The sequence below is a fragment of the Primulina eburnea genome, chromosome 7 (genome assembly GCF_022965805.1).
Source record: "Primulina eburnea isolate SZY01 chromosome 7, ASM2296580v1, whole genome shotgun sequence".
Lineage (NCBI taxonomy): Eukaryota > Viridiplantae > Streptophyta > Magnoliopsida > Lamiales > Gesneriaceae > Primulina > Primulina eburnea.
In genome coordinates, this window is record NC_133107.1 from 27,685,148 (window position 1) to 27,700,741 (window position 15,594).

The 15,594-nt window shown below is 34.7% G+C and overlaps 1 protein-coding gene and 1 non-coding gene across 2 annotated transcripts; one reads left to right on the forward strand and one right to left on the reverse strand.

Annotated features, from left to right (window-relative positions):
• Window positions 1-1,249: 1,249 nt before the first annotated feature.
• LOC140837568 (small nucleolar RNA R71) lies at window positions 1,250-1,360 on the reverse strand. Its single transcript, XR_012119396.1, has one exon. It is a non-coding gene; the product is annotated as a small nucleolar RNA R71 (small nucleolar RNA).
• A 9,904-nt stretch (window positions 1,361-11,264) lies between these two features.
• On the forward strand, window positions 11,265-11,729 carry LOC140835822 (uncharacterized). Its single transcript, XM_073201232.1, has one exon. The coding sequence runs from the start codon at window positions 11,265-11,267 to the stop codon at window positions 11,727-11,729; it is 465 nt and encodes a 154-aa protein (XP_073057333.1).
• Window positions 11,730-15,594: the final 3,865 nt, after the last annotated feature.

Genomic DNA, 15,594 nt, shown 5'->3' on the forward strand with positions numbered 1-15,594 from the left:
AAATATTTCATCACTTATTATTATTGTTATATTATATATATATAGAGATATATATATTTATATAATAATATCACAATATTTTATTTAGACGATAGCGTGGCTCTGCCGGTTGTTCTAAATGAAATATTATGATTTAATACTAACAATCTAACTTTTACTTTATCGCAACTAACTTTTATTTTCCGCAATTAACTTTTACTTTACCGCAACTAACTTATTAAATCAATATATTTCATTTAGGCAATAGCGTGGTTCTGTCGGTTGTTCTAAATGAAATATAATGATTTAATTTAACATTTACTTTATGCAATTATATATTTATATAGTTATAACTATAATCATAGGTACCATATATAAAATATCGGTTAATTCGGTATTTTCTATAATGGGAACTATATTATATTATGTGTGTGTTTTAATTTTCTTGGAACCATTATTTATGGTGGTTTCCTTTGTTTTACTTTTAGTTAAACAATGTTACATAAATCAAGAATAAATCCTCAAGTCTTGACAAAATTTATAATTTGTAAACTTCATTCTTGCATTTGGTAATCTATAAATTAATAAATTTAAACTAAAAATAACCTCTTTGTGGATCGATCTCGTACTTACGAAATATATTACTTGCAGACAACCTACACTTGGGTGAATTATTATTTAAGTAGTAGCAAGTTTTTGGCGCCGTTTTCGGGGAGGTATAAATTAAGTTTATATTTGTTATTTATGTTTTATTTATAGGTATTGTGTGTTTTTACTTGAATGAGTGTTTGGAGTCGAAAAAAAAGTGGTAGACTTATTCGAGTATCTGAAAATAATTTAAATATGGATGATAATTCAAATAATCAAGATAATGATAATAATAACAATAATAATAATAATAATCAAGAACATGATCAATTAAGAACACTTAGGCACCATATGAACCCTATTAGAACTAGTGCCACATCTTGTTTAGTTTTTCTCCCGATGCATCTAATTTCAATTTTAAACCTCAAATTATTCAACTTTTACCAAATTTTCATGGCTTAGATTCTGAAAATCCATATTTACATCTAAGAGAATTTGAGGAAGTTTGTAACACTTATAATGATCAAAATTGTAGCATGGATATAGTTCGATTAAAGCTTTTCCCTTTTTCTTTAAAAGATAAAGCTAAAACATGGCTACAAAATTTAAGATCAAGTTCAATAAGATCATGGGAAGAAATGCAACAACAATTTCTCAAAAAGTTTTTCCCTTCCCATAGAACAAACTCTTTTAAAAGACAAATTATAACTTTTTCTCAAAAACATGGAGAAACATTTTATCAATGTTGGGATAGATATAAAGAATTACTTAATACATGCCCACATCATGGTTTTGAAACATGGAGAATAGTTTCTCACTTTTATGAAGGTCTTATATCTAAAGATAGGCAAATGATAGAATTCATGTGTAATGGAACTTTTGAAGATAAAAACCCAAATGAAGCTATGGAATATTTTGATTCATTAGCAGAAAATGCTCAAAATTGGGATAATATAGGTACAATAGAACCACCAACAACTAAAATCAATAATTCAACAAATGGGGGTGGTATCTATAATCTTAAAGATGATACAGATATGCAAGCTAAACTTGCATCTTTACCAAGAAAAATAGAGTCATTAGAAATGAAAAAGAGTGGTCAATTAAAAAGTATTCAAGAAATTGTTTGTCATATATGTGATACACATGATCATGCTACAAAAGATTGTCCAACATTACCTTAATTTAAAGAATGTCTCCATGAACAAGCAAACTATGTTAACAATTATAAAAAACCAATACTAGATCCTTTTTCACCATCATATAATCCGGGATGGAAAAATCATCCTAATTTTAGTTGGAGGAATGATAATAATGCACAACCGTCACAACAATATTTTCAAAATAACCAAAATCATCAAGGTTATATTCCTTATGTTACACCTCCAAGAAAAAACTTTGAAGATGTAATTCATGCATTTATCCAAAAGCAAGAGTCTATCAATATTCAAAACAGTCAATCTATGAATGATTTGAAAGAAACTCTTGCAAAATTTGCATCTGCACTTAATATTCATGAAAAAGGAAAATTTCCATCTCAACCTCAACCTAATCCTAAAAATCAAAATCAAGAATTAAAAAATGAAAAAATTGATCAAATAAAATCTGTTATTACCCTTAGAAGTGGTAAAATAGTTAATGATCCATATATTAATGAAAACAAGGATCATTTAAAATCAAAGAGTAAGGATGATAATCCTGATACTTTTGAGAATGATGATACCTTAAATTCTAAGAATAATATGGTGAATGATAAATCATCTAAAATAGTAAATGACTCAAATAAACCTCCACCATTTCCTCATGCATTAACAAATTATAAAAAACAAAAAAAGTGATTCTGATATCTATGAAGTTTTTAAACAAGTAAAGATAAATATTCCATTATTAGATGCTATTAAACAAGTACCTTCATATGCAAAATTTTTAAAAGACTTATGTACTGTGAAGAGAAAATTGCATGTGAAGAAGAAAGCATTCTTGGCTGAACAAGTAAGTTCTATTCTTCAAAACAATTCTAGTTTAAAATATAAAGATCCTGGTTGTCCAACAATTTCATGTATTATTGGAGAAAATAAAATTAAAAAAGCTTTGTTGGATTTGGGAGCAAGTGTGAATTTACTTCCTTATTCAGTTTATGAAAAACTTAATTTAGGAGAATTAAAACCCACTTCTGTTACTCTTTTACTGGCGGATAGGTCAATTAAAATACCTAGAGGTATTGTAGAAGATGTGTTGGTTCAACTTGATAAATTTATATATCCTGTAGATTTTATTGTTTTGGATACACAACCAATAGAAGTACATAATGAAATTCCAGTAATATTGGGACGACCATTTCTAGCAACTTCAAATGCTTTAATTAATTGTCGAAATGGAATAATGAAATTGTCTTTTGGCAATATGACTCTAGAACTTAATGTGTTTAATTTATGTAAACAACCAAGTATTAATGAAAATGAAAATGAAGATGATAATGAAATTCAAACAATTATGAAGAAAATATACAAGAAGAAAATTAAATCAACAATGTGAAGTTTTTTCAGTAGAAAGTTTGGAGTCTGAAAATAATTTTAAAGAAGATGATAATACAAAACTTGAATTAAAAGATTTACCATTAGAATTGAAATATGTATTTCTTGGTCAAAATAAAACATTTCCTGTTGTAATTTCTTCCACTCTTCTACCAAATCAAGAAGAAGATTTAATTCAATTACTTAAAAAATATAAATGGACTTTGAAAGATATAAAAGGTATGAATCCTTTAATTTGTACACATAAAATTCACTTGGAAGAAAATGCTAAAACGTATCAACAACCGCAAAGAAGGTTAAATCCACATATGAAAGAAGTTGTTAAGAATGAAGTATTAAAACTATTAGATGCTGGAATTATCTATCCAATCTCAGATAGTAAATGGGTAAGTCCAACACAAGTAGTACTTAAAAAGTCAGGCATCACTGTTATAAAAAATGAAAAAGGAGAGTTATTACAAACTAGGATTCCATCTAGTTGGCGTATGTGTATTGATTATAGAAAATTAAATGATGCAACTAGAAAAGATCATTTCCCACTATCATTTTTAGATCAAATTTTAGAAAAAGTAGCAAGAAATTCTTATTATTGTTTTCTTGATGGGTATTCGGGGTATTATCAAATACCTATATCATTGAAGATCAAGAAAAAACAACTTTCACTTGTCCTTTCGGAACTTTTGCATTTAAAAGAATGCCATTTGGTTTATGTAATGCTCCAGCTACTTTTCAAAGATGCATGTTAAGTATTTTCAGTGATATGATTGAAGAATTTGTAGAATTTTTTATGGATGATATAACTGTTTTTGGAAACTCATTTGAAAATTGTCTTAAAAATCTAGAAAAAGTATTAAAAAGATGTGAAGAAAAAAAAACTTGTTTTAAATTGGGAAAAATGTCATTATATGGTTAAATCTGGGATTGTCTTAGGACATGTGATATCTGAAAAAGGAATTGAAGTTGATAAAGACAAAGTTGATGTTATTTCTAATTTAACATCACCAAAAACAGTCAAAGAAGTTCGATCATTTTTGGGTCATGCAGGATTTTATAGAGGTTTATAAAAAATTTCAGCATATTATCTTAACCAATGTCAAATCTTTTAACAAAAGATACACAATTCGAATGGACTCAAAAATGTGAAAATGCTTTTAAAAAAATAATTAATCTTTTAATTACATCACCTATTTTACAACCTCCAGATTGGTCTTTACCATTTGAATTAATGTGTGATGCAAGTGATTATGCTATAGGAGCTGTGTTAGGACAAAGAAAAGAAGGAAAACCTATGCAATCTATTATGCTAGTAGAACCTTAAATAGTGCCCAAATAAATTATTCAACTACTGAAAAAGAATTACTTTCAGTAGTATTTGCATTAAATAAGTTTCGATCTTATTTAATTGGTTCTACTTTTATTGTTTACACCGATCATTCTGCCATAAAATATTTATCAAATAAACAAGATGCTAAGCCAAGATTAATACGGTGGATTTTATTGTTACAAGAATTTGATATTATAATTAAAGATAAACAAGGAAAAAAAATGTTGTAGCCGATCATTTATCTAGAATAATGACTGAATCATCTCATAATGAAATACCAATAAATGAAAATTTTCCAGATGATCAGTTGTTTTATGCTACTATTATGCCATAGTTTGCTAACATTGTAAATTTTCTTGTGACAAATAAAATGCCTTCTCATTGGAATTCACAGGATAAGAATAAATTCTTGATAGAAGTTAAAAAATTTTATTGGGATGATCCTTACTTATTTAAGTATTGTGATAAGTGCAATTTATTGTACTTTTATTACTTGTTTTTAACTTGGAATTTTGTAATTCTTGAGCAGGTTTTATTTGATATGTTGTTGTTTTTGTTATTGTAGTTTGGAAGCTTAGAAATGAGATTTTGGAGTGATATAGTGATGAATTAGAAGGTGCAAAGGACAAAGAGACACGAAGCAACAGTGCACCCGCGCTGCTTACAAGAGCGCACCCGCGCTTACCTGCCGAGAAGAGACCGCCCCCGCGCTGCATACACCGCCGCACCCGCGCCATTTGGCGAGGCATGACCGCACCCGCGGTCATGCAAGCGCCGCACCCGTGGTGTCAGTTATGCAGCAGGAGGAGCTTTGACGAAATGGCACCGCACCCGCGGTCCTTAGACTACCGCCCCCGCGGTCATGCACAAACATCCCTCCGGAAATTGTGAAACTTTGTGGACTTTGAAGAAAAAAAGGGGAAAATGGTGTGCTACGTGGGATATCTTGTCTAGACTATAAAAGGGTCTCTTTTTCATCATCTAGGTTATAGAGAGAAGCTAGGAAAAGGGTGGAGGCTACAAGGAAAAGAGTTGAAGATCAAGATCATCATCTTCAACAAGTTCTTGCACATCTTGGAACAAAAACTTCATACACTCCAAAACTCTTGTTCTAAGTTCTTTCTTTCTTTATTTTTACTTTTATTTTGATATGTCTTGTTTAAGATTCATGTGTTGTTGTTTTATTTTCATTATTATGAAATAAATCTTAATTCTAGAGGAATGATGGAACAAAACTAGAAACCATGTGTTGAGATTCATGATTTATGCTATATAAATTATCTTTATTGTTCATTTGTGTTTTTCTAATCTTAATGCTTTCATTTTACTGGCCATATCTTGAATGATTTGTATGTTATAAATTATCACTTGGAAAAGGAAATTTATAATCAAGAAAGAGAAAAATACATCGATGGTATTTATATAGTTCGAGAGGACATATATTGCTTTTGGAAGCCATTAAAAGAATTGAGTGCTTGTTGTGTTATTTAATTGTTGATTGTTGACGGAGACGTTGCAATCTTTTGTTAGATAATTAGTATCTACTTAGCACTCGAGAGAGGGAGTAGATAATCATAGAATTCTTGGCTAATGAATAAGAAGGACAATTATAATATAGCTACACAAACATATCACATGGTGGATAGTTGCGTGAAGTCAAACCTCTAGATCTTTTATTCCATTGTTCAACTCTGTTTGGTATTAAAATTAAATTTATTTTCAATTCAGTTATTGGTACGAACAAATCTGTTATTTGATCATTCTAAATAAAATTGAGACTATTCTAATTACAAGCATTAGTATAAATTTAGAAATTACATTCCTCGTGGGATCGATACTTGTACTCATAATTACATTTTACTATAACTTGACGTCGTGCGCTTGCGAGCATTAAAGAAAACACGCAACAAGTTTTGGCGCCGTTGCCGAGGAGTTTGAATTTATATTAGTATTGTTACCAATTAGTCTAGATTTTAATTTAGAGCTGCTTTTATTGTATTACATTGAACATTGATTTGTTTATTGTCTTTGTTTGACAGTGCATGCGAAGATCGCAAAATCCTGACTTGCTTATCTTAGATCCTGAAATTGAAAGAACCGCAAGAAGATTAAGAAAGGCAAGAAGAGAAGAGATTCGAGCAATGGCTGAAAACAGAGATAATGAAAATCCACCCCCTGCAATACACATCCGAGATCATTTTAGGCCGGTATTGAATGCTCATTATTCTGGTATAGCACGAGGAACGATTAATGCAAACAACTTTGAGCTCAAGCCTGCGTTGATAAACATGGTTCAACAGAATCAGTTTGGGGGAGCCGCTACTGCAGATCCTCATTTACATCTCAGAACATTCCTTGAAATTACTGACACGGTAAAAATAAATGATGTTTCTGATGATATAATTCGATTGCGTTTGTTTCCTTTTTCTCTTAGGGACCAAGCAAGAGGATGGCTCCAATCGCTTCCTTTGGGGAGTATCACTACCTGGCAGGATTTAGCAACTAAGTTTCTTGCAAAATATTTCCCACCTGCGAAGTCTGCACAGTTGAAAATCGAGATAAGTACTTTTAGGCAGACTGATTTTGAGCAACTATATGAGGCATGGGAACGGTATAAGGAATTGTTGAGGAGATGTCCAAACCATGGTTTTGAAGATTGGGTACAGATTGAATTATTTTACAATGGTTTGAATGGACAAACAAGAGGTACTGTTGATGCAGCAGCTGGTGGCACAATATTTGCCAAATCACCCGATCAAGCATATGATTTGCTTGAACAGATGACCATTAACAGTTATCAGTGGCCGACTGAAAGATCAGGAGTGAAGAAGCAAGCTGGGATTTATGCCATAGATCCTATTACATCACTCACAGCTCAAGTTTCAGCTTTAACAACTCAAATTGCAGCAATGAACAAGGCTAGTACATCAGATGTTGAAAATGCATCTGTTGTCACTGAGGAACCACATATTCCTGATGAGGCTCATTATATCAACAATAGGAATTTTGGTGGTTATGGAGGATATCGAAGTAACCCTCCCCCTAACACTTATCATCCGGGTTTGAGAAATCACGAGAATTTTTCATATGCTAATAATAAGAATGTTTTGAATCCTCCACCGGGGTTCAATGCATCAAAGGGGGAAGGAAAACCTTCACTTGAGGATTTAGTTGGGACATTTGTTGTAGAATCGAGTAAAAGAATGGCTAGGACCGAATCTCGTCTTGAAGGCATGGAAACTCACATGGGAAATATGGGAGCCACAATGAAGTCATTGGAGACACAGATTGGTCAATTAGCTAATGCATTGAAAGATCAAAATAAAGGTCAGTTCCCAAGTAATACTGAAGTAAATCCAAAGGAGCAATGCAAAGCTGTGACTTTGAGAAGTGGAAAAGAACTTGAGGGTAAAAATTCTAACGATAAGGATGAGAAAGAGATGACTGTTGAAGAAGTTGAAACTGAGGGATCCAAAGTTGATGTTGAAGTTGAAGTTGAACAACCTCCGGTATTCAAGCCAATTCTTCCATATCCGCAGAGGTTCAAAAAGAAGAAATTGGATGAGCAATTTGCCAAATTTTTGGAAATTTTCAAGAAGATTCACATCAACATTCCATTTGCTGATGCGTTAGAACAAATGCCAAACTATGCAAAGTTCATCAAAGATGTGATGTCAAAGAAGAGGAAGTTGCATGAGTTTGAGACAGTGAAGTTGACAGAAGAGTGTAGCGCCATACTTCAAAGGAAACTACCACAAAAACTCAAAGATCCAGGGAGTTTTACTATTCTTTGTGTTATTGGTGGTTCTAGAATAAATAAAGCTTTATGTGATTTAGGTGCCAGTATTAATTTAATGCCTTTTTCTATTTACAGGACTTTGGAGCTTGGCGAGGTGAAGCCTAGCACTATTACCTTGGAGCTGGCGGATAGATCACTTACATATCCACGGGGTATAGTGGAGGATGTTCTGGTAAAGGTAGACAAATTTATATTTCCTGCTGATTTTGTCATTCTAGATATGGAAGAAGATCAGGACACCCCACTTATCTTTGGAAGGCCATTCTTGGCCACCGGAAAAGCTTTGATTGATGTACACAAGGGTGAGCTTACATTGAGAGTAGGTGGAGAAGAAGTTATGTTCATCATCTACAACACAATCAAAGAACCAAATGAGGTAAGTACTTGTAATAGCATTGATGTAATTGACTCATGTGTATCTCATGTTGGTGCAGGTAGATTGACGAAAGATTCTTTGGAGAGATGCTTGTTGGAATCGGCGTCTATACTGGATGAAGATGATTGGGACGTGCAAGAGGAGTTACTTGTTCTTGATACATTGCCTAAAGAAAAGATTGATGTGCATAATGTAGAACTACTTGAAGATGCAAGTATAGAGGTACCAAAAGTATCCCCCGAATTGAAGGAACTTCCAAGTCACCTCTGTTATGCATTTTTAGGTGAAAATTCAACATATCCAGTAATCATCTCTTCTTTTCTTACTTGTAATGAAAAAGAAAAATTGTTGAGAGTGTTGAGAGAATTTAAATCTGCTCTGGGATGGACAATTGCTGATATAAGGGGAATTATCCCTACTGTTTGTATGCATAAAATTTTGATGCAGGAGTCATATTCACCTTATGTTGATCATCAGAGAAGGCTTAATCCTGCAATGAAAGAGGTTGTGAGGGCTGAGGTATTAAAATTGTTAAATGCTGGTGTTATTTATGCTATATCTGATAGCTCATGGGTTTCACCAGTACAAGTAGTGCCTAAGAAGGGAGGAATAACTGTAGTGAAAAATGAGAACAATGAATTGATTTCAACTCGTCCAGTGACTGGTTGGCGAGTATGCATAGACTACAGGAAATTGAATGATGCTACTAGGAAAGATCATTTCTCACTTCCATTTATTGACCAGATGCTTGATAGAGTTGGTGGTTATCATTATTATTACTTTCTAGATGGTTATTCAGGTTACAATCAGATTGTCATAGCACCGGAGGATCAGGAGAAGACTACCTTCACTTGCCCTTACGGTACATTTGCTTTCAGGAGAATGCCATTTGGACTATGCATTGCACCTGCTACTTTTCAGAGGTGTATGATGGCCATATTTTCTGATATGGTTGAGGAAATAATGGAGGTTTTTATGGATGACATTTCTGTATTTGGTACATCTTTTGATCATTGTTTGCAAAATTTAATGCATGTTTTGCAGAGATGTCAGGCTAAGAATCTAGTTCTGAATTGGGAAAAATGTCACTTCATGGTTCCAGAAGGTATTGTGCTTGGCCACAAAATTTCAGCTAAAGGAATAGAAGTTGACAGGACCAAAGTTGTGGCAATTGAAAATCTTCCACCGCCGAAGAACGTGAAAGGAATTCGAAGTTTCTTGGGACATGCCGGGTTCTATCGTCGTCATATTAAAGATTTCTCTAAAATTACTAGACCTTTATGTAATTTGTTAGAGAAAGATTCGACATTTATTTTTGACAATGACTGTTTGCAGGCATTTAATAAGATCAAGGCAGCACTGATTTCAGCACCCATCATGATAGTACCTGATTGGAAGGAGCCCTTTGAGCTCATGTGTGATGCTAGCGACTATGCTGTAGGAGCAGCATTGGGACAAAGACGAGACAAGATGTTTAAAGCTATCTACTATGCAAGTCGTACACTCAATGCAGCCCAACAGAATTACACAACTACTGAAAAAGAGATGCTAGCAGTGGTGTTTGCATTTGACAAGTTCAGAACATATCTCATTGGCACCAAGGTAACCGTTTTTACTGATCATGCAGCTCTTCGATACTTGTTTGCCAAAAAGGATGCAAAGCCCAGATTGATACGATGGATACTCCTACTTCAAGAATTTGACTTTGAAGTCAAAGATAAAAAAGGTTGTGAGAACCAGGTGGCTGATCACCTGTCACGATTAGAGCTGGAAGAACGAACTGAAGGTGGAGCTATCAACGAGTCGTTCCCAGATGAACAACTTTTCAAGGTAAGTGTTACACATCCGTGGTTTGCAGATATAGCTAATTTCCTTGCTGCAGGAGAATTACCTTCAGATTTAACGTATCATCAAAAGAAGAAATTTCTTCATGATGCCAAGTTTTACCTGTGGGACGATCCATTCTTGTTCAAGAGATGTGCTGATCAGATAATCAGACGATGTGTAGCTGAGGAACAAGCAGGTATGATTCTACAGCAATGTCATTCCGCACCCTACGGTGGACACTTTGGAGCATCTAGAACAGCAGCTAAAGTATTACAGTCAGGTTTTTATTGGCCTAATTTATTTAAAGACAGTTATACTTTAGTCAAGTCATGTGATAAATGCCAAAGAATTGGCAATATTTCTAGACGACATGAATTACCACTAACAAATATTTTGGAGGTGGAACTCTTCGATGTCTGGGGTATTGACTTTATGGGTCCCTTCCCATCTTCTTTTGGTCAATCTTACATTTTACTTGCTGTCGATTATGTATCAAAATGGGTGGAAGCAATCGCCACCAGTACTAATGATGCTCGAGTTGTTGTTAAGTTTGTCCACAGGAACATCTTCACGAGATTTGGAACGCCTAGAGCCATTATCAGTGATGAAGGTACACATTTCTGTAACAAAATTTTTAACTCACTATTGGCCAAGTATGATGTGAAGCACAGGGTGACACTGGCATACCACCCGCAAGCCAATGGGCAAGCAGAGATATCCAACCGGGAGATAAAGCAAATATTAGAAAAGACAGTGAAAACAAACCGGAAGGATTGGGCAATCAAGCTAGATGACGCTTTATGGGCATACAGAACTGCATACAAGACACCTATCGGGATGTCACCTTATAGGTTGGTCTTTGGAAAAGCTTGTCATTTACCTTTGGAACTGGAGCACAAGGCATTTTGGGCTATAAAAAAACTCAATTTTGACATGGGAGCATCGGGCGAGCAACGACTGTTGCAGTTGAATGAGATGGACGAATTCAGGAATGATGCATACGAGAATGCCAAGATATACAAAGAAAATACCAAGAGATGGCACGACAAGCAGATTCATCGACGAGACTTTGAAGCAGGACAACAGGTGTTATTATTCAATTCTCGACTGAGGTTGTTTCCTGGTAAGTTAAAATCCAGATGGTCTGGCCCATTCACAGTAGAAAAAGTGTACCCACATGGTGCAATTGAACTAAAATGCAAAAATGGCGAGACATTCAAAGTCAATGGTCAGAGGGTCAAGCATTACTTTGGCAATGAAGTGCGACACATGGACAACATCCCACTGCGAGAACCAAAGTAGAATGATGAAAGTCAGGCTGATGACGTTAAAACAAGCGCTTATTGGGAGGCAACCCAAATTTACGTTTATTTTGCATTTTGATTTCGGGGTTGATTTTATTTTTGTATCATGTTATTTGTGTTTTTGTATTTTTTTAAATATAATGTTTGATTTTATCTTCCCAAATTTAATGATTTTCAATTGTTTTCTTTTCAGGACTGAAAAGTTGAGAAGAAAATATTTTGATAAAATAGGAGTGCCCTTTCAGTCTGATGTGTACTGCACCTATGCTTAAGGTGCATTCAAAATACATAAAAATTCGAAGCAGGAGTGCACCCGTAGCACAAAGACAGCGCCCCCGCGCTAGGAGTGCCGAAGCACTACCGCACCCGCGGTGCTTACATCACCGCACCCGCGGTCGTGCAGTGTGAAGAAATGCGCGTAGCTGCCGAACACACAGCGCACCCGCGCTGCTTATAACGCCGCACCCGCGCTACCTGTTCGAACACACACCGCCCCCGCGGTGCTTACACTACCGCACCCACGGTCGGACATTTTTAAGATACAATCGGGCATTCTCTTCCATTACCGAAACTCACTCTCAAGAACACCCATTTCCACATTTTCGAAATCCCTACTTCAAACACAACTCATACACCAAATCTTTGTTCTTCTTTCAACAAATTCAACAATACAACTTATAAATCTTCACACATTCCATCAAATACCTCATTCCTCTCCATCAAATTCAAAATCAAACATAGGGTTGGAAAAGGGGTTCCAAAATTTCTTCAAGAATTTGAACAAAACTTTGTTTTTGTTCTTTAAGAAACAATTCAACACACCCAAGGTGAGCAAATTCATAGCAAATTTATGGATAAATTCGAAATTTGTTGGGTTTGTTGCTAAAGAAGGAAATTATTCATTTGGTGAAGCATCTTGTTGATTTTGGAAATATTGTTGATTGATTATTGTGTACATTGTTGAAGTGTGAATATTATGAAGTAGTAGTTTGGTGGATTGCAATAATCTTGTATTTTGAGAAGTGGGTTGAATAAAAGTTGTGTTGAGAAGGTGTTCGACAAAATGCCACCTAGAAGAAAACAATTTAAGGGTGCTTCATCATCATCAACATTTAACTATGATGCGAGTCGATTTTATGATGAGAGGGCGGAGGAACAATACGGGAAGATTTTGAATAGAAGCATTATCAAGGAGAGGGGTTTTGATATGAGCCTCCCTCATACTGAAATTGGGAGGATGCTTACTGCTAGACAGTGGGAAGAATTTGGCAGACAGCCACAGGATGCTGTCATATCACTGGTGAGAGAGTTCTACGCTAACCTTAAGGTTAGATATGATCGATTGACAGTTTTTGTTCGAGGTAAAGAGGTAGCATTTGATGCGCATACGATCAACACGATATATGGCTTCCCTCAAATCATGCACGACGAGTATGAAGAATACAGAAATGAGCATGTTGATTATAACAATATTCTTCAAACAATATGTATACAGGGAGCCGAATGGCGAATGAGGGACGATGTGCACTTGAGCCTAGCAAAGTCTGATCTGAAGACTGTTGCTAAAAATTGGTATTCATTCATTGCTGCTAGGATAAAGCCAACCGAACACACCACTACTGTCATTAAGGAGAGGGCCATCCTCACATTTTGCATTATGACAGGAAAGACAGTTGATCTCGGTCAATTGCTTCAAAATTCCATTCTCGACTATGGAAGAGGTAACTCTCCGAGTGGACTTCTCCACCCCTCTCTCATCACTGTTTTATGCCAACATGCGGGGGTTACTTGGGCACCGAATGAAGAGTTTTTGAAGCCAAAGAATGATATTGTGATAATTCAACCACATGGGGGCATCAGAAATGACCAAGCTGCAGCACGTAGAGCTGAAAGGGAATTTAATAGAAGAGCTGCAGAGAGACGTGACCAAGCCCAGGCCCAAGAACAACCACCGCAGCACAGGCACAGGAGAAACAGATTGACTATGTTGGAAGAGGACATGATAGCTCAACGACAAGAGATGGATGCGTTGAGGTACAGGGCCGATACATTCATGGATTACATGATGGATTTCACTTCGGTGTTGGCTCAGCAGTTTCCATCTGCTTCTACTTCTGGTCATCCGTTTCCACCTCCTCCACAGTGGCCACCTGTTTACCACCCGCCAGAGTTCCAACCACCCCACCACGATGATGATGATGAGGATGATGGCAATGACCACTGACGGTCGTTGCCCAGTGTATGTGCATTTTCCTATTTATCATGCTTATTCACATCGAGGACGATGCACATGTTTAAGTTTGGGGGAGATTTATTTTATTTTATTTGGTTTGTGTTTTATTTTATTTTATTTGGAGTTTTTATTTGTTTTCGTGTGTTTATTTATTTAGTGTATTTTTGTGTGTTTAAATTTTTGATTTATTTTGTGTGTTTGTAGTATTTTCATGAAATTTTTAATGAATTGGCCAATGATGAAAATATTTTTTTTACGGAAAAGAAAGGTCATGTATCAAATTCATGATTAATTGATCACTTTGAAAAATTTAGAGAATAATCATGAGATTTGGTGAGTTTGAGACTTACAATTTCTATAAAACTTTGTGATTTTTATTTGACATTGAAATAAAATTTTTGCAAACTTATAAATGATTGAGGCAATCTTTGAATTTATTTGGGCCATGTATATTATTCATAAACATTCATTTGAAGCCCTTTTGAGCCTATATGAGAAAAGAGTTGTGTTTTTGAAATTCCTTGGAAACCAAGCACATTTCTTTTTGAATATATATGTATTTGGTTGATGCATTGAGACACCATTTTCACGATGATTAGAATTCTACTCTTTGATGGTGAATTGAGATTTTGTCTAGAACTATCCAAACATCACTCGAGGCGAAATACGGACAAATTATGATTTAGGAATGATTTAGTTGATTTTTGGATCGATTGAGCCTTTCAAGCTACCAAATAAATGAATTTATCATTTGTCACCTCTTTGAGCTTATATGAATTTGAATGGCACACGTAAATATGTATAAAAGACCCCCATTCAAATATTTTTTTTTCAAGTATCCCACAATTACCAACCTTTTGAATATCTTATACAATTATTTCCTACCTTCTCAAGAGAGTAAGAATTCGAAAGATTAAAGAAAGTGATAATCTCCTACAAAAGAAAACAAAAGAAAAAATGAATAATGATACATTTTGTTGAAGTTGGAGAAAAATGGGAGAAAAAGAGATGAAATGAATAATGGAGATAAAAGAAATAGTGGAGTTTGCAAAAGAGAAGAAATTCAATTTACTCCCTTATTTGAACTCCTAAACTTTATTTGTAGCCATGAACCGAGGCCTAACATTACAACCATTGAAAATCCTATTAACCTAGTCATAGTTGTCCAATATAATAGTGGAGAGTGATTGGGAGGATTTAGCCTATGGACAATTGATAAACACTTTCATTGAAGTAAGAATTTTGATCAATTTTTCACACACCTCATTGCATCAAATATTTATTGGGTATCCCTTTCTTGAATGAATATTGATTTGAACCCAATCTTTACCGAAAAAGACCTTGTGATATGTGTTTGTAAAAATTTGACATAAATTGAGAATGACTTGAAACATGGTTGAAGAGATTTGAAGTTAGAGAACGAACCAATCACATGATTTTATCCGGATGAACAAGTGGTTGAATTGATTTGAATTGTAAATGCATGATGGATTTTGAATTTATATTGAGGCCAAGTTCTTTAAAATATTTCATGACTTGTTTGTTTGTTTGTTTTTGTTGTTTTGATTTGCTCGGGACTAGCAAAATCTTAAGTTTGGGGGAGTTTGATAAGTGCAATTTATTGTACTTT

Bases quoted from the DNA above. Each gene is read 5' to 3' on its own strand.
- LOC140835822 (XM_073201232.1), top strand. From the start codon at position 11,265: ATGTCACCTTATAGGTTGGTCTTTGGAAAAGCTTGTCATTTACCTTTG.